This window comes from Notolabrus celidotus, unplaced genomic scaffold, assembly GCF_009762535.1.
Source record: "Notolabrus celidotus isolate fNotCel1 unplaced genomic scaffold, fNotCel1.pri scaffold_460_arrow_ctg1, whole genome shotgun sequence".
In the NCBI taxonomy this organism is placed as follows: Eukaryota; Metazoa; Chordata; class Actinopteri; order Labriformes; family Labridae; genus Notolabrus; species Notolabrus celidotus.
Window position 1 is genome coordinate 1 of NW_023260267.1, and position 20,079 is coordinate 20,079.

General features: G+C 44.7%; 1 protein-coding gene across 1 annotated transcript; it reads right to left on the reverse strand.

Annotated features, from left to right (window-relative positions):
• Positions 1–4,173: 4,173 nt before the first annotated feature.
• On the reverse strand, positions 4,174–16,474 carry LOC117809830 (alpha-1,6-mannosylglycoprotein 6-beta-N-acetylglucosaminyltransferase B; the record flags this gene model as incomplete). The annotated part of the gene is made up of 5 exons (XM_034679346.1): positions 4,174–4,343; positions 9,521–9,685; positions 12,356–12,523; positions 13,253–13,326; positions 16,365–16,474. Coding segments are annotated over 5 exons (687 nt in total), but the record flags the coding sequence as incomplete, so codon positions are not given.
• Between the last annotated feature and the right edge of the window lie 3,605 nt (positions 16,475–20,079).

Genomic DNA, 20,079 nt, shown 5'->3' on the forward strand with positions numbered 1-20,079 from the left:
AACGGTCAAGAACCAAACCAGGGGTCTCTCAAAGACCCTTAGAGACCAGTCAGGATGTTTTTAAAGCTGGGGGGCTCGATGATGGACCCAGGTCTACTCCATGTAGGACGCTGAGACGAGAGGCAAAGGTCCAAAGGCAAAGGAAAGACCTCCACTGAAGAACACATCATGAAACATGACAGGAATAGACTCAACAATACATGAAGGCCGACTTCTCCAAAGTTATATTCACTGATGAGAGCCAGGCACCTTAAAGGACCTGATGGAGGGGGCGTCTGATGGATCTCAAGAGGCCATGCTGACCCAACTGGACTGTGGAGTCTACAAGGCGGTGCTGGTGTTATGTTCTGGGCTGTCAGTGTTGATGTGAACCTGTTGGTCCTCTCAGGGTTCAGGACGGTGTAAACCGATCAGCTGAAGTGAAGAAGACGTATGACACTGCACCGTCACATGCCTCACGTTACCCCAGGACAGGACCGGATCTCAGGGCTTTAAAGAGGACCGCTTCATGAACTGGCCTGCTCACCTGGTCTCAACCTGACTGAGGACTTCAGGTCAATAATAAAGAAGATAGTTTACAGTGATGGTGAGAAATACAGCTCAGAGAGTATCTTTGGAAAGACAGAGAAGTCATCAGAAACTGAATCAGTTCACAGTGACCTCTGACCTCTGACCTCTGACCTCTCACCCTCACTGAGAGGAAAGGATGTTATATTAGAAATCAGAGAAACACTTTAGAAATGTTTCAAAGACATTAACAGTTTTATTATGTATATAAAGAAACTGTTGTTTTAAATATTATTATTTCAATCAATGGAACCTTTAAAATGTTCCTAGTCTTTATTCTTATAAGTTATATTCTCTTATCAGAAACTTGCATGATAATCAGTCACACTCATTTCTACAGCTGATGTACTTTGAGAAGTATAATTTTAATCACACAGTTACAGAAATATATTCAACATCTGATTCCTGAAACAACTGTTAAAATATTTTCCCCATATTCACAAAAATACAACTTGCATAATAATTTGGAACTCAGTGAACCCACATAGCAAAATGGGTCTGGCCCAGTTCTGGCCCACATTACACTCAGACTCGGCCAACATACTGCAGAGAATGCCGGCCCTTAAGTGGCCCAGATATAGTTTGCCAGAGACCGCCCACACATGGTCCAGCCTAATCACAAGCTCAACCTTAATCGGTCCAGATGTGGCACGGACAGATCTGGGCCGCATAAACCAGGCCACAATGGACCAGATGTGGCGTGCCATCATATATACAATGCCATCATTGCCAGACCTGGTCCGGTGATCTGGTTGACATACCACTTGCCATGCCAGCAGTGCCGGCTTGACGCCTGACCTGGACCTCTCTGTTGTGTGTGTGTGTGTGTGTTTGTGGAGGGGATGTGGTCGCAGCCCGATCACGCTGCACAGTTAAACTCCAGCGCTTCATTATATCTTCTGAATATTTCATTTCCTGATGGATGGAGACTAATATCCGCAGTCCTGGAACACCACTGCATATTTATATAACCATTCATATACCAATAAGACCTCTGAGGTCTCTCTGCTGTTCTATAAACACACAAGGACTATATATTCAGAACTTAGAGCTAACCTTCACCTGTGTGTCTTTGTCATCTCAGTCAGAACTCTGTCTGCCAGTTTCAAAACATTCCTGGTTATTCTTCTGATGATTCAATACCCCGTGACACCAATTAGCCGGCTAAATAATAGCACAGCTAACAGAAGCATTCCATCTGCTCCATCTTCCCCACCTCGCTGATCTCCTCAGACTCTTTTTATCAAAGCAGCTTTTCTTTCAGCGCCTGAAATCTCAGATCAAAGAGCAGCACTAACTCATCAATGCCCTCACCTCTTCCCTGCAGCAGAGGATCCACTGCTCCAGAACAAGCGCAGGTTACCATCACACACCAGCAGCAGGGAAAAATAATCGACAGCAAATCTGGAATACGATCATTTTCCCCCGACCATCCGGCGTGAAGCAGAGGAGCACTTCTGAGAGAGTCCACGTCAGACCTGGACCCGGCCTTCAGTCTGAACCTCTCTTTGCACCTCACAGGTGTGAAAATCAATACTCATATTTTTAGATGAAACCATCTGCTCCAGCTGACTGGAAGGTACGGTGTGTACATATGTTTGTGTGTGCGTGTGTGTGTCCACTGGCAGAGGCACTTGTGTTTGTGATGACAAGCGACAAGCCCGTTATCTCTGTGGAGCCGGTGAGCTGCAGCAGGAAGAAGGAGACCAAGCTGTCAAGCCTTCAGGCTGGAGCCACGCTCTGCAGGAAGGAGAGATAGCTTATCTGTGTGAGGCTGAAAGGTGATCAAAAAACAGCATGTGGGTTACTGATCACTTGCAGAGTGGGCTGAATGGACGGTGAGACATTCTCATCCACCGAAGAGTCCAGAAGAAGAGATGTAATGATACAGACGGCAGTAAAGGTAACGCCTGCAGTACAGCTGCAGAATAGAGAAGCTGCAAGAATAATGCACCAATCTAAAAGCAGCATTCATTATCGTCCCTGAAAATCAACTTGTTTCTTCTTCTCTGACACGGCAGACTGAGCTGCAATAATATATATTACAGCATCAGAGCAGAAAAGAAGAATTGATTTCAGGTAAATGAGCATCTGACATCAGAGGCGTGGGTAAATGTGTGTTATAAATCAAAGCAGGAGGAATGGCAGGAATCAGAGTCTGAACATCAACCTGTTTAAAGATTTAATATTTAAAGGAGGATGGAGTTTCTCAGGCTGCTGGGATGAAGGGTGGAACATAATATAAGACAATATATTAGAATCATGTTCCATTAAATCACTGGTGCCAAATATCAATATTATAATTTAAAATAATACCATGCTCTGAATAGATTTCAACATCATTTTGAGTGATGTTCCCAGAGCTGCTGGATTTTATATAGATGTTGTTGTGGTCCAGGTATCAGTATCACACGAGGGAGTCAGAGTTCAGACCTCATCTCATCATGTCTTATTGTACCAAACCTTACCATATCACCTCTGATCTTATCTTATACTGAATCATATTACATTACACTGTGTTGAATCTTATCATAGTGTACCAACATATTAAACTCATCTTATTGTATCCTGTCATATCATGTTGTCTCATATCATGTTGTCTCATATCATGTTGTCTCATATCATGTTGTCTCATATCATGTTGTGTCTGATATTATAGTATTGTATCATATCTTATTGTAACATGTAGTATTTTATTTTATCATGTCATGTCTTATTATATCGTGTCGTCACCAAGCAGCAACCTCCGGTCTAAAAATATGAGTCCAATGTGGAAGTGTTAAAAACTGCAATTCATGGAGGATCCACTAGAGGCTGGCTCCGGAAGAACCAGAAACCACATACACACCCATTCAAAGAGCAGATCTTTACAGCAGAAATAAACCTGTTTACAGCCTGGTTCAAAAGACCAGTGGAGTCTGGAGAGATCATTTCTCCATCAGCTCACACTGAGGGGGTGAATTTATTCTAATGAGTTAGTTTATGTCTTATGAGTTAGTGTATAAAAGGAGAGTTTAGGTTCAGGTCAAGTCTTATGAGTTAGTTTATAAAAGGAGAGTTTAAGTTCAGGTCAAGTCTTATGAGTTAGTGTATAAAAGGAGAGTTTAAGTTCAGGTCAAGTCTTATGAGTTAGTTTATAAAAGGAGAGTTTAGGTTCAGGTCATGTCTTATGAGTTAGTTTATAAAAGGAGAGTTTAAGTTCAGGTCAAGTCTTATGAGTTAGTTTATAAAAGGAGAGTTTAAGTTCAGGTCAAGTCTTATGAGTTAGTTTATAAAAGGAGAGTTTAAGTTCAGGTCAAGTCTTATGAGTTAGTTTATAAAAGGAGAGTTTAAGTTCAGGTCAAGTCTTATGAGTTAGTTTATAAAAGGAGAGTTTAGGTTCAGGTCAAGTCTTATGAGTTAGTTTATAAAAGGAGAGAGTTTGTTTTGTTTGTTGTTCACACTCTGCTGTTATTTGTTTCAGTCTATTATTGTTCTTTGAACTGCTGATGTTGTACTGGATCAACATCAGCACTCAGACTTCAGTTCTGCACAGTGACTGCAGTTTTTCAGCCTGCAGCGTGAAAACAACAGGGTCAGAGGAGGAGAACTGGACTCTAGACTCACCCGTGCAGCTCCTTGAGAGAGACGGAGACCTTCAGGTCGTGTCCGAGCACATGGAGGGCGGTGAGGATGTCGGCCCATTGCACCATCTCACCCAGAGGCCCGCCCTTCAGCACCTTTGGACTGAACACGTCCCCGGACTCCTCGGTCAGAAAGCCCACATGAACCAGAATCTGGAGGAGAGAAGTGGAGGCATGAGAGAGTTTAGTCTGATGGTTTCCACATTGGATGAGAGTCTGTTGGTGCAGAAACAGAGTCATTACTTCCAGCAGGTGAAGATGTTTACACTCAGACCATCTCCTCTCCTGCGTGTGGAATAATACAGATTCTGAGGGAACACATTTCATCTTCACATGTGAACAATTTCACATGTTTGGCACGGATCAGTGATGTGAAATCTGAAAGTAATTGAGTATCTAATGAAAGTGAAGAAAGCAGAGTGACAGCAGTTTCACACCGACGTGACTACAGAGAAATACAATCACTGCACCCGGAGCAGGAATGAGAATTGATCTGCTGACGGCTGATTGATATGCAGAACGGCGAAGGAGCCGTTTAATTGCTGATGAGGAAGGAGAGATTTCCCGGCCTGTTAAATATGTAATGAAATTAGATTTTTCAACAGATGGCAGCATTTAATCTGTTCCTCCATTATTTTGTCTTTAAAAAAACTTGCAGAGAGAGTTGAGCTCATCCTCAGGACCAACTTTAATTTGTCCCAGGTTGTTTCAGGGAGAGTTCTCTCTGACAATAGACATCAACATGATCCCTCTGAATAACTGTCACGCCACACACGCCAATTTCCACGTGTGCTTAGATTCTGTCCAATTAGAAAACAGAAATACATTTTTTCAATTCAATTCAAATTTGCTTTATTGGCATGAACAACGAGATATTATTGCCAAAGCACATAAATTCCTACAGTACATTATATATATTCACAACACATTACACTCACCATATATAGATTAATCACACACCATATTCATTACATGTTATATTCATCACATACATATCAACCTCTTCATCTCAGAACAACAGGAGATCATTTATAAAGACGCTGATGAGATTCTGAAAGATAAAAGAAGACATGTTTCAGCGCTCAGACATCTGTCTCCACATGATTTGTTTTCAAATCAGTCAGTTATCAGACTCTTATTGTTGAAACAGCTTCATAACACTGAGACAGAAAGCAGTTTATTCTGCATCACTGTCCACACACAACTCCACATGTGAGATGTAAAACTTACCACCATGAGTGAAAGGGAGTCAGGCATGAAGGGAAAAGTTTTGTGTAAACCACAGCTGAGAAACTGAACATAAAAACTGCTTCACAGCTTTTATTGTTTGTCTTGATTTTGGCGCCCCCTGTGGACAAAGCTATGCCTCTTATGTGTTCACTGATTTTTCATTTACATGTCTGAAGAAAATGTTATCCTGCTGTCTCTTTGAAAGTGAAATGTATCACTTATTGGACTGTTTATGGAGCATGATTTTTAGATTCTCTATTCTAGTCAGTGTGTTAACTTCCACTGGATCCGCTGCGTTGCGTTCCGGCTGCGTCTCTGATCCGGCAGGTCGGAGTCCTCCGGATCAGATCCACAAGACTTCTATTTGTTCTATATAACAGCAAACCAAAGTCATGATGAGCGGAGCCAGGCCTGGAGTCAACAGGTCAGAGGTTTTCAGAGGACCAGAAAGACAACATGGATGAGGAGAAGAGGAGGAGGAGGATCCTTGATTCAGGGATTACAGAAGGGGAAACCTGGGTCACATGACTCCAGCTGTCTGGAGGTCCTGGAAACGCAGTCGTGGGTGTTGACGGACGAAAGAGCATGGACACTGACTGCTCATGGATCTGGGGGAAGTCCGATGTAAGAGCATGCTCCCAGGTCTCAGGTCTGGAGTTTTTGACTGGTGCAGGGCTGAGGTGAAGCAGGCATGTGAAGAGACAGAGGGAAGAGTCCTCATGTTTCGACCCCCTCAGATTGGACCTGTTCTGAAAGCAGTGACATGATGTAAGGTGACGAGGGGACCTGCTGCATGTCTCTGTACACTGACTAATGCACGTTCTATATATCAGGAAAAAGACTGCAGGGTTGACTTTGGACCAGGTGTGAGATGGTCTATGTCGCAGTTCCTTTGGATGCACATGACAACACATCGTTGCAGGACCAACATATGAATGGTCCTCCAGGGGGGTTAGCTCTTCATCCCCTGTCCTCTCTCTTATGTCTCACACACTCTTCTCTCTGCTGGCATGGAGGGAGCTGGTTTCTGGGATGCTGGAGCTAAATGTTAAAGAGGAAGAGGTCCATTTGATAACACTAATGATGTTCTGGCTCTCGCTGCCCATTAGTCTTCATGCTGAGGACGTTAGAGACCGTGTGGATGGTGACGTAACGTACCGGTGGAACATGAACACTGGGAGTGGAACAGGTTTATCCTTTTCATGAGAGCACAGGTGTCTTGTGTTTGTTTGAAATGCAGCTGATGCAGAGAGAGGGGGCACTGTTGTAAAACAGGAAAAACAAAATGAAGTCTTCACTGTTGGTTTCTGATTCATCCTAATGTTTGGAGCAGAGACGGATGCTGCAGCAGGAAAAAAAGGAGCTGGACTGAGATGGAAGTGAATGCATCATGTAGGCCTCGTCATCATCCTTGATACAAATGAGTCATCACGCTCTGGTTGTTTTGCTTCAGGTTAGAGTACAAACAGATGGAAAATGTCCGTCTGTGACTCAAAGATCCTCTTAATGAAACACTAAAGGAGGACCACGTACCGCTCCAGCAGGATCCGCATGAGGCAGGAGAACAGACCCAGACCGGACGGAGACTTAACATAACACTCTTCATCTCTGTTCCCTCTCCTGCGTTCAGCCCGGCAGTGATGGAAGCCCGGCCTGCAGGGTCTGCTTAATGGACAGTCACCATTACTGTCAAACACACCATCACAATAAACAAAGCCGTCTCCCAGCGGGGGGGAGGGAGGCGTTTAAACAGAGGGTAATGTTATTTACAGAACGGGCTCTGAGCTTTGATTTATCCAGCTGAAAGAAACTGATCAAACCTCACACACACACACACACACACACACACACACACACACACACACACACACACACACACACACACACACACACACACACACACACACACACACACACACACACACACACACACACACAGCAGAACACCAGGATGCTGTCAGCTCATTTACAAAAAGGGAATAAATGTATTTAGTTTGTCGTGTTTGATTTAAGCTTCTGGAGTTTTAAACTCGGCTCTCAGACTCGGCCGGGTGGAGGGGGACGATGACAGACAGACTGACTGGCAGAATAATGTTTCCCAACTCTTCAAACTATCCCACCGTTTACCATAATGCTTCCTCTGCAGTTTGAAGAAGAAGATGTACTTTAATACAAGTTAAGTTTTTGATTCTTCTGCTACAAACAGGACCTTATAGACATGCATTAATGCAGGGTGTCAGAGAGGAGCAGGCTGCACAGGGAGCACTCAGTTGGTGGCTCAATGTGTTCCTCAAGGTCACCTCAGCAGGTGTTGTGGAAGTTACTGGTGAATAATGAAATAGAGACTTCTGCCTTCTGACAAGGTTTTATATTCTTTGCAGAGAAAATCTCAGTTAACACCGGAGCAGTCAGAGTGAAGAAAGACCCCGAGCATGGGGAAACCTAAACATTTAAACCTCAGGACCGCCCCCATAGGTATGCTAGTTCACACCCTTTGTCTGCTGCAGGTATCAACACCCCCACTGGAGGCCGAGACATCACATTTAAAACACAAGAGGACCTGGTGTCTTGGTGAGGAAGCAGGAGGCCGGGCGTCTCAAGCAGGTGAACACAGAGGAACTGAAATTACCATTACACCGTGAACACAAGGTGAGCAGGCTTCTGTCCAACAACAAGTGCATCCTCTCTACTTCAGTCTGCACACAGACTTGAGTTCTGGTCTTCATTTTACTGATTATTAACTTCATTAAATATGCAAAGAGTCGTTCATGAGGCTGAGGTATCACGACTTTCAGTCTCCAGTGTGGAAGAGGAACAGGAGGGATACAGCAGGAGGACCCGGCACTGAGGCAGAGTCTATAAATAGAGACTGGAGCTCACCTGAGCCTCTCCTCCTCCTCCTGCTGTGACACCGAGCACACCTGCAGCTGAGGCCGCCTTCACCTCGTGATTCAGAACGCTCTGGTTTTAAAACTTAACTTACTGACAGCGTCGCCATCCTCATCGCCATTGTCCCAAAAAGCGTCCACTTTAAAGGGATAGTTCAGCTCATTTTAAGACCGTCTGACTCAAACACTAACATCAGGGTCAGTCTGCACTCTATTTGGACTTTCTTAGAATAACCTAAATCCTGCTGCAGAGCCGACCTGTGTTGACCTCGTCTGCAGAGGTGTCCGTGTCAGTTCTCAACAAAGGAGCCGAGCTGATCAGGATCACCTCATTCCTCAGAACCTCACACAGCCACACTTCAAAAAGCAAACAAAACAAAAGGCAGCATCCTTTCAAGGAAACATTTATCATATCTTAGTGCGGCATCATCTTTGCTTCTTCTTCATGTGCCTTTCAGTCGCCGTAGAAAACAAAAACCACGAGGAGGACAGCTAACAGAAGACTAATTGAAAGTGTCCTCATGAAAAGGTTAAAAATAACTCTGCCATGAAAGGATGTGAGTGTGGTGTTTGCAGCAGTGACTCTGTGATATCCTGGATGTGAGATTTCCTGCACCAGTCAGCTGCTGCTGCTCCTTGTGAAGGTTTAAAACACACACACCAGAAGGAGCCAGCCTGCTCTCGCTGGCAGTGCTCTTTGACACGTTGTGGAAATGTCCCTGTAAATGTCAGCAGTGAAAGTGCACCAAAGCCAATCAATGCCTGCTACAGTTACTCCCCATCATTATCTCCACAGTGTGAGGCTCCACAGCGAGGAGCGAGGCCCGACGAGGAGCCGAGGATAAAAGAAGTGAGTGTTAGTCAGACAAAATGTCACAGCTGCTCTGATAGCTTAGCAGCATAGCATGGAGGCATTTAAAGTCAGTCTGTTTGATCCAAAACATCCAGCAGTAAGTGTTCCTCTGTCTCTACAGCCCGAACAGATGGATCTACATCAAATCAGGAGAGATGAAGAAAGAGAATCTGCTGGACTACGAGAACCCCTTTGCAGGCTCATCATGGTGCAACGACCACGCCACTTTGAAAAGATGAAACCACAACACAGACTCTACACTTTCTTCCTGTGGTGGAGCAGGAGCATATCGCTGAGTGTGTGTGTGTGTGTGTGTGTGTGTGTGTGTGTGTGTGTGTGTGTGAAGAATGCTGCCTCACCCTTTTCTGCTCTCTCCAGCGATTTCGAAGCTTGTCATCCAGCCGGCGAGCGGCGGAGGCCCACTGCGCCGCCAACCTGCGAATGCGTCTCTTCATGAAGCTCAGGGATTCCTTCCCGGTGCCGATCTGCTCCAGCAGAGTCCCGACGTCCGACTGGAAAACAGCCTGGAATCAGAGACAGAGACTTCAAGACCAGAACATACGACAACAGATCCACCAGCTCTCTATGAGGCTTTAAAACGACTTTGAGGACCCCCTGCTAGGGGAGTGGACTCAGGGTCTACATTTAGTCCAGGGGTAGATAATCTCCCCCATAAAAAGCCCCTGCTAGGGGGGTAGTACTTTTCAAAGGTCCCAGGACTTTCAGGGGGCGGGGCCTGCAATGCTGAAGGTGTCTGATTGGTAGATTAACCTCAGTGTTTTTATTCCTCCCTCCGTCCACAATAACATCACACACATCTGTGATTCTCTTGATTTCTCTTTCTTTCATTAGTTTTTATTTGTTCTATCTTTTTTGTATGTGTGTGTACTTTTCAAAAGAAGAAGCTGTGATTCTCTTGATTTAGCAGCTTGTAACAGTAGTCTTCTCTCAGCCCACCGTGAATGCGTCTCTCCTCCCGGTGTTCCGGTTTTAAAAGTGACCCTGTAAACTGGAGACCTTCAGCTGAACGTGTCAGTGTTTGTGGAGTTTACACAGCTGTTGAAACACAGAGGGAGTTCCTGGGAATGCAAAATAGTTTAGTTTTTATTAAGATTTCAAAATATCCTCATCAGATATTTAATGATGGTCTAAAGACGTTTATGAGGGATGCATCCGGCTGAGAGTCTCCAGTTAACAGGGTCGCTGTTTAAACCAAAACACCGGCCGATCTCTGCGATCACGGCTTTTTGAGTTCAAAAGGATTTTAAAGCCGTGTTGAAACGTCTTTGCTACTCGCGCTTATCTCCTCTCACGTGTTGATTCAGTGAATCCATCTGTGATGAAATATAGCACCATCTAAAACAGACCAGCTGAGTCTCTTCATGCTAACAGGCTAACTGTTGTGTTGCTCAGAATGATACCTGCCTGTCCGTCTGCTTCTATGGTGTCATCTGTGATGAATGGCGTTCCTCTTTGTGTTACTGAAATGCACCTTTAGTGAAAGTTAGTAACCATCGTTAGGGGTTGTGACCAATCAGAATCAAGCATCTTACCCACCTGGAGGATCAGTAAGTAAAATCAACACAAACCTTTAATTAGCAGGTTTGTCCATTCCTATACAACAACCTCACTCTACATTGACCCACTTATTACACAGATGTGTTGAATAAAGACTTTTCCTTGGTCCTCTGTCCAGAAGCAGTTCCAACAGAGGAACTATTTTCAGCCCAAGTCTCTCTGACAACTGAGTGACTACATATTGTTTGAAAATCCATATTTTTAATGTTGAGTCATTGACTTCTCTTTAGTCTTTATGGGGGTATGAACCTCCTCATGGGTCAGCCCTACATCACCCGGACAGATCCAGTCTGCTGTAACATCCAGCTCACTGTACATTATCCCTCAGCACACAGAGCATTTCATATCCTCTTATCTGCGACTGCCATGGGGCCAAGGCTTTCAGACAGGTTGACTAAGGGATTCCTGGTTTCTCCTCATAAACAGACCGCTCTGGTTTTATATCTCCTCCTCTGTGAGCCATTAGCACTGCTTCACAGCACAAATACCAGCCTGAGAATATTAATCAATGAAGTAAGTGTGCAGTGAGGAAGCACAGAGGACTTATAAAAGTAAGGAAAGAAGCATTCACGTGCTGCCGTCCCTCTCAAACACAGCTACTCTGTAAAAGTAACTGAGACTGCTTCTGATCCTCTCTGAGACTGAATCAATATGCAGAGCCGTACAGTGCTCGCACAATGCAGGTGAATTATTGCTCCGGAGAGGGACTCCTGTACGCCACAGCAAAATGCAGAGCACCCAGGGGAAGCCTCAGGATTAGACCCAGTGAATACAGGCGTGCAATTAGAGCAGGAGGGATAGCTGCAGAATGAATTCACATCAGGGAGCGCTGTGCAGGATGAACATTACTCTGGGGAGGACGGGACGGAGGGGGATAGGATGGAGGAGGGGATAGGATGGAGGAGGGGATAGGATGGAGGAGGGGATGTAGCTGTGTGTAGCTAACGTGCATTGGTGCTGGAATTCTAAATGAAACAATGCAGACAGACGAGACAGAGAGACGGAGGGGAGTTGGGTATCTGGAGTCTCCCAGGAGTTATTGATCAAACAAAGAAGTAATAAGTGCTCTACTTAAAGGAATATGAAGCACTAATGCTAAGCTACCATGTCCCCAGAGGACCTCCATGTTTCTGTCATTCTGTGATTTGCATTTTCATGTCATTGTCCGTTAGTTCGACTTTTCACCAGATGCCATTTCACTAAATGATAAAAACTTTGTTGACATTTGTAGAGACCTGGGGGGTTTATCTTTCCTTAACAAGATGAGTCCATGGGATTAGATTCAATTCAGTCCATTGAAGATTGAATTTTGAAAAAATACAGAAAGTGTGTCATTTCAAAATAACATCTTCACCTTTATTACTTTCCTAAGAGACCAAAGATAGACCAAACAAATATTCTGACTTAATGTTAATGAAAGGAAACCGTCACACAGCTCAAACATATGAACTATGTCGAGAAAGTAGAAGCTGCTAACGTGTTGAGACTGGATCTCCTGTGATTTGACATGAATAGTAAAGATGATAGGGCCTAGACTTGATCCTTGTGGAACACCTTTTTTAAAAATATAAAAAGCTTCATATATGAATACAAATGATACAGAAATGTTGTGTTACCTGTTTCTTTGGCGGAGGCTTCAAGGTGGGTGTAGCGGTCTGGTTCCTCCAGGCCAGTGGGGGACAGAACCACTCCACCTCGCTCAGGTAGACCAGGAAGGAGCAGTCGGATCCGTCCACACCGTAGAAGGCGTAGCAAGGGTCTGAGGTCCAACGAGCCCGCATCCACTGGAGGACGAGGATTTAAGAATATCAAGAACACTGACAGGTGGACAGCTGTTAGTGCTAATTCTACTGCTGCCTGTCTGTCTGTCTGTCTGTCTGTCTGCCTGTCTGTCTGTCTGTCTGTCTGTCTGTCTGCCTGTCTGTGTGTGTGTCTGTCTGTCTGTCTGCCTGTCTGTCTGTCTGTCTGTCTGTCTGTCTGTGTGTGTGTCTGTCTGTCTGCCTGTCTGTCTGTCTGTCTGTCTGTCTGTCTGCCTGCCTGTCTGTCTGTCTGCCTGTCTGTCTGTCTGTCTGTCTGTCTGCCTGTCTGCCTGTCTGTCTGACCTCTATCTCACCCCGTCTTACTCTACCCCACTTTAAAGACCTTTTGCTTGAATCCCAGATCCCAGTCTTGTGTTTTATTTCCATATTGAGTCTACAGTGAGTTGAATGCTCAGTTCCTTGGTTTCTGCTGGGCAGTGCTTCCTGTTTAAGCTCCCCATGCACACTTCTTGTCCTGCAGTGTATATAAAGGAGTGTTTATAAAACCCTCCTTTGTGGTATTGTTTTTAAAATGCTGTTTTTCTCTGCTGTCACCCAGAACAATTTATTTCTCACACTCCCTCCTCTCTACCAGGAGCCTTTATCTCATTACATCAGATTTATGTTGCACCAAGGTGAGCGACCGGGAGGACAACACGGTGTGTGTCTCTGCGTGTGAAATAGTTTGGGCTGAAGTGAGATATGAAGACTTACATCCATCTTGCTGGCGCAGTCTGGATACCGCGGGTCTTTAGGAGTATCACATTGTCCTAAGCTGCCGTCCCGAGCTGGAGGGGAGGAAAATACAGGGTGTTTATCAGAGCCTGTAAACACACTCCAACAACAAAAAGACCACACTCATCAGACACTGGCACCAATCAGCACAGAGCAGGACGTGTGGTTTACTCAGACAAACAGAGAGAGAGAGGTGAGACATCAGAAACACTCCCTGTCTGTTTTCACAGCTTTGATGGTAATCTGTTCAAAGTATATGTTTTATATCTCACTGAGCTTCTCCTCTCAGCTTTATTTTCTCTCAGTGTCTCATTAAAATGCTTCAGATTAGACAGCTGTGGTCCAAATGTGCAGACACAGTGAGACTATGATGATCTGAACAGCAGCAGGCTGTAGCTCTTTGCAGGGTTAGAAGTCTGCATTATTAAACCGATCAGACAGAATGACTGGGAATTTATTTTTCATGATTATTAAGCATCACAATTCATCTGATTAAGAGAGCACACAAAAACCAAGAGCTCCCTCATTCACAGAGAAGAGACACAATCAAATGTTTGTTATTAAAGTGCAGATTCAGTTCATTTAATAAAGTATCTATAATGTGCTTCAGCCCTAGAACACATTGTCTCTAGTCTATCGACGCCGCTGTGAGAGGGTAAGATGGTGAAAGTTGTTGACCATCATTTCCAGAGGTGTATGTCATTAGCAGATCAATATTTCCATCCATCCATCTTCTTCCGCTTATCCAGGTCCAGGTCTCAGGGGCAGCAGTCTCAGCAGGGAAGCCCAGACACTCCTCTCCCTGTCCTCCCCCCCCCCTCCTCTGGGAGGACACCGAGGCGCTCCCAGACCAGCTGAGAGATCTAGTCTCTCCAGCGTGTCCTGGGTCTTCCCCGTGTCCTCCTCCCAGACGGACACGCCCGAAACACCTCCCCAGGGAGACGTCCAGGAGGCATCCTGACCAGATGCCCAAACCACCTCATCTGGCCCCTCTGGATCCGGAGGAACAGCGGCTCTACTTTGAGTCTGAGCTCCTGACCCGGTCTCTAAGGCTGAGCCCAGACCCCCTGCAGAGGAAGCTCATTTCAGCCGCTTGTATTCGGGATCTTGTTCTTTGGGTCACTACCCACAGCTCGGGATCAGAGGTGAGGGCTGGAACTTAGATTGACCGGTAAACTGAGAGCTTTGTCTTCTGGCTCAGCTCTCTCTTCACTACGACAGACCGGTACAGAGTCCACATCGCTGCAGACGCCACCCTGATCCGTCTGTCCATCTCACACTCCCTCATCCCCTCACTCCTGAACAAGACCCCGAGATACTTAAACTCCTCCACCTGGGGCAAAGCCCTCACAGTGTTTACCTGGGCATTAAGCCTGTTTGTCTTTTACATTACAGAATATATCCTCATGCCTTTGGGACCAGCAGAGATTAATTAGAGAGTATAGCAGGCTCCTGTAAAAGCCTGGCCTGCCCTGCTGATTGGCCAACCGTTGTTTCCAGCCCACTCTCTGGATTTACTATAAATACATCACATTAGTGTTTCAGAAAAATCAGCATCCTCACGATTTCTCACTCAGTTTTTCTTCTCTGACCATCCTTCCTGTCGCTTTTTTTGCTGCTTGGCCAACTCTCTTTCCTTCCTCTTCCTCCACTCTCCTCCCTTCTTCTTCTTCTTCTTCTTCTTCTTCTTCTTCTTCTTCTCCTCTTGGATGCTGACACTTTCACCGAGCCCAATTAAAGGAGCAGTATCAGCTCCTCCGCCGCCATCCTGCAGAGCATCTGAGATCACAATCACAGGCCGATAATTGCCCGGCGCTCGGTCTGATTAGCATGACGACGGCGGCGGTCCTCTCACCGGGAGAACAGCTGCTGCCTGCTGCTGTCAAGGGGTCTCCAGGTTCAGGTCACCCCAGTTTAAACGATGCTGCACATTAAGACAATAATCCTGAGCTCTTTAATGAGACACTGAGCTGCAGAGTCTCCAGCCTCCAACATGTGATGTATCTGATACAGGAGACAAACTGAAAAACCACATGTCTGGTTTCCTCTCCCGTGCCTGATGGAGGAATTGAGAGTGAAGGCTAATAAAAGAAGCTGACAGGCCTGGATCTTATTAACCATGCAGCACTTTATCATCCTGATTTAAACATCCTGCAGTCGAGTGCTTCTGACAGAGCAGCAACAACAGGGCTCCTCCACCCTGACACCAACAGTTGCTTGCTATTTGAACGGGTAATGCACCGTGAATAATGTCTGTCATGTTCTATATGATCAACCAGAGAGTCTGCTTTAGACATGAGCTGTGCAGTGAAGCATTGAAGCTGGATCCAGGAGAGAGAGAGAGAGAGAGAGGGAGAGACAGAGAGAGAGGGAGGGAGAGAGAGGGAGAGACAGAGAGAGAGAGAGGGAGAGAGGGAGGGAGAGAGAGGGAGAGACAGAGAGAGAGGGAGAGACAGAGAGAGAGAGAGAGAGGGAGAGAGGGAGAGACAGAGAGAGAGAGAGAGGGAGAGAGACACAGAGAAGAAAGAGAGAGAGAGAGACACAGAGACACAGAGAGAGAGAGAGAGAGAGAGAGAGAGAGAGAGAGAGAGAGAGAGAGAGAGAGAGAGAGAGAGACACAGAGAGAGAGAGAGAGAGAGAGAGAGAGAGAGAAAGAGAGAGAGACAGAGAGACACAGAGAGAGAGGGAGAGAGAGTGTCTTCAGATTGGAGGGATTTGAAAATTACTCAAGGGATTCATCTGGCTATATTTGGTACAACCCATGTGTGTGTGTGTGTGTGTGTGTGTGTGTGTGTGTGTGTGTGTGTGTGTGTCTGCAGGATGTGTGTGTGTGTGTGTGTGTGTGTGTGTGTGTGCAGGATGTGTGTGTGTGTGTGTGTGTGTGTGTGTGTGTGTGTGTGCAGGATGTTTGTGTGTGTGTGTGTGCAGGATGTGTGTGTGTGTGTGTGTGTGTGTGTGTGTGTGTGCAGGATGTGTGTGTGTGTGTGTGTGTGTGTGTGTGTGTGCAGGTTGTGTGTGTGTGTGTGTGTGTGCAGGATGTGTGTGTGTGTGTTTGTGTGTGCAGGATGTGTGTGTGTGTGTGTGTTGGTACCTCTGTTTTTGGCGATGCTGCGCTGCAGGATCTGCTCCACCCTCACCGCCATGTCAGACATGTTCTGGGCGATGGCTTGAATCCGCTCCACCAGGCCCACAGGCTGGATCCTGATCACACACACAGAGAGGAGGAGAGCGTCTCAGAACAGAACAACAACCTTTAATGTCTGCTTCTTTCTCTGTCATCTCCTCAGAAGAACGAGGGATCTGTTCTCTCATTGGTCCGTCCATCAGGGTCTATTTGTTGGTCCAGATTTTGAGGCATGAAATCAAAAAAGCTTTTAAACTCTGAGGATCATTTATTTGTTGAGATAAAAAAGAGAGTCAGAATATTAAACTGGACTCAGGGGAAAATACAAACAAGACAGTTAAGTAGTTAGAAAATATGTTTTACTGCTCTTGACCTCCGCGGCCTGGAAGCTGCCGGAGGAACATTCACAAAGCAGAGTTTAAACAGAGAGGGAGCGAGGAGAGACGCAGAGTGAATAAAGACAAGAGGAGAGTTTACACCAGTGATGCAGAACTCAAGTCCAAGACTCAGACGTGACTAGACCTGAAGAGGGGGACTAGAACTTATTCATTGATAAAGACTGTTTCCTTGATTTTGGGTGTGTTCTCTGCAGCAGGTCCGGTCAGGATGCTCCAGTTTGTGTCTTTGGGTTGATGTGTTCTCTGAATTCAAAGGTTCTACAGTCGGTCCAGGTTCAGAGACTGAAGAGTCAACTCATTTATATTTAGACAGAACCTTTCATCCTTTCAAGCAAGCAGCCGGACAGAAGAACAGAGACAACAGGGATAGGTAGAGGTGGGAAGGTGATATGAGATACTTACAAATAAAATCATGATGATCAAATCAATAAAAAGGAATATAATCAGAGAAAAAGTCAGAAAAAATACAATTCAGTAAAATCAAATCAATAAAATACAATCAATTCAAACATTAGATAAATACCAGAAAAACAAAATAAAATCATTACAATAAAATATATTAAAATAAATCAGATAAATATAATAATATAAATATAATATGATAGAATAAAATATAATAAATAAGAAGTTTAAACATCGTTCATAAAGTAATAATGCAGTCCAGGACTAAAGAGTTAGATTAGAAAGATAAGTCTTTACTTTTACAAACATGCAGAGAGCTCGCTGTTTTAATGTCCAGAGGAAGAGGGTTCAGAGTTTTGGTGCAGGGTCCTCTTTCTAAATCCTGGAGGACAGGGACTCGGTTCTTTCGGGACTCTGACTTGAGAGGACTCAAGACTCGACTCAGACGTTCAGTGACTCGTCTCCAACACGGGTTCACACTTTACAGTTAGCTCTTCATGTCTGAGACACTGAGTCTACAGCAAATCTAAAACCTGATGAACATGGAGTCAAACCTGAAACAAAGACTGTTCCTGCTGCAGAAACCACCCTGTGATGTTAGAGTACGCTGCAGGGTGCAAACACTGAGAGTACAGAAACCTTATCTTACTTTTGAACAGTAAAACCTTTAAATGATCTTTTGTTACTGCTGCTTCATCTCCCTCAGCTTCCTGCATTAAAGCTGGAGATGTTGATGGTATAAATGATGGAATGTTCTGGAGCTCTGCCTTCAGCTTCAGAAAACAAAGAAAGAGTAAAATAATCAGTTTGAGTGTGCCGGGATGTGAACTTAGTTCAAGTCCCAGTTGTGTCACTTCTGGCTTCATAAATAATTTCACTGAGGATTATTTTCTATAATGGATTCAGCTGGAGACTGAATCATTATTAATTATTGAATTGTTTAGTCCCTAAAATGTCAGCAGATAATAAAAGCCTTAGTTAACGGCTCTGGTGGTGCGAGGGAAGCAGAACACTGAGAATAAAGAACCAATCTGCCTGATGTTCCAAGTTTAAAGTAAGACGTTTGGCCTCATGGTTTAGTTGAAGAGGTTTTAGTCTTCAAGCGGACCCCCTGGGTCTGATTCCAACCTGCAGCCCCCTCTCCATGTGTCACTCCCCACTCTCTCTCCATGCTTCCTGCTCTATCCACAGTCCTATCCTCTCAGAGGGAAAGCATTAAAGCCCCAAAATATCACTTTAAAGCTCCTGTGAGGAACTTTCTGTTTGTGTTGACTTTGGCGCCCCCCTGTGCACTAAGTGATCTTGCTTATTTTGTCCTGTACATGCGTAAATTATGTTATCTCCTCCCGCTTTCAACTAACAGTCAACTATTTCACTCATTAAGAATATTTACTGCAGAAAAAGGGTTTTTCGTGACATGCTGTCCATCACCTCATCTGACACCTACCCTCTCACAGCGATTTCAGGCTTTAAAATAACAAAAAAGAAATGATCAGTACCTTTTCTTACAATCTTGTTTGCTTTTCTAGGTCATAAAGAGGCATCACTGTTCATTTCAGTCCATTTCATGACCACTCAAAAACTCCTCACAGGAGCTTTAAATAATGATGGTTACATAAAACAAAACTCTGTTTGATTTCAAGAATCAATGAATCCAAAAGACAGAAACTTTAGTGGTTTGGATTTAATCTGCATTTGTTGCTGGATTGTTTAACGGCTGAGGATCTTGGAAATAAGAAGCTAATAAAGACTTTATTTCTCTGGTTAAAGTTGGACCTCATTAAAGTGGTGGAGGGCAGACATTCTCACAATGTAGATGAAACATACTCAGACCTCCCAGAGAGAGAAAGTGGATGTCAAACTCTACGTTAACAACGAGGTAACGACTCTTCTGATATGTTCTGCATTCGTAATAATCAACCTCACCTTGTTGGCCGAGCAGCTGCATCGTTCCTGTGTTTTACACACAGAACAAACATTACATGAATAATCTTAACGAGCTCCTCTCGTCACGCAGCGATGATTCTGGGGTTTACACTGCTCATTAAACAGCTCTGAAGATGTAAACTCACACAAACAAAGGGAGCAGACCAAACACTAACACTGGGGTTTCATTGCTGCAGCATGCATTCAGTGTGAGGGAAACTGAACTGTGCTTATACACAGAAGGTAACTGTGGGACCTTTTATTTCTACCTCACCTTATTGATAATCTTTACTCTCAGAGGGTTTTCAATGGTTTTCTCTCTACGCTGCAGAAAGAGTAAACAGAGGCTCTGCAGGCAGATATTAAAACAACTATAGAGTCAAACCTCCACCTGATGGTCTGTTAGCTTTAGCAGCTCATTTAGAGACGTCAGTATTAACCTGAGTGTGTTTTATTACAGGCTAAAACTCCTCACACTGACTTTAACTTAGAGATACACACCAGTCTGAAACTCACACACACACACACACACACACACACACACACACACACACACACACACACACACACACACACAGCAGTGCAGGGTAATGATTATTATGCACAGACGTCCTCACTTGTTTTCTTACAGTGTGTCCTGATAAAACAAAGAGACTATTCTTAGCTCAGACTCAGTGTTATTCAACGAGGCGTGCTGCTGGAGGTCGTTTCACTTTACCCAAATCTAAAACCTCATCAGCTCCACCGTCAGTAACATGCAGGGCCGTGCTGGATGGATTTCACTCCCAAATCATATGTGAGTGGTAATGTAGAGGGAGAAGGTGTTGATGCAGGATGCTGCTCCACTTCTCCCTCTCAGAGATGGTCCAGTATCCAGTAAGCCCTCACATCAGTCATTATTTCCCCACTCTCAAGACCAGCCAGAGAACACACTAAGGTTTTTACCACAGTGTCAA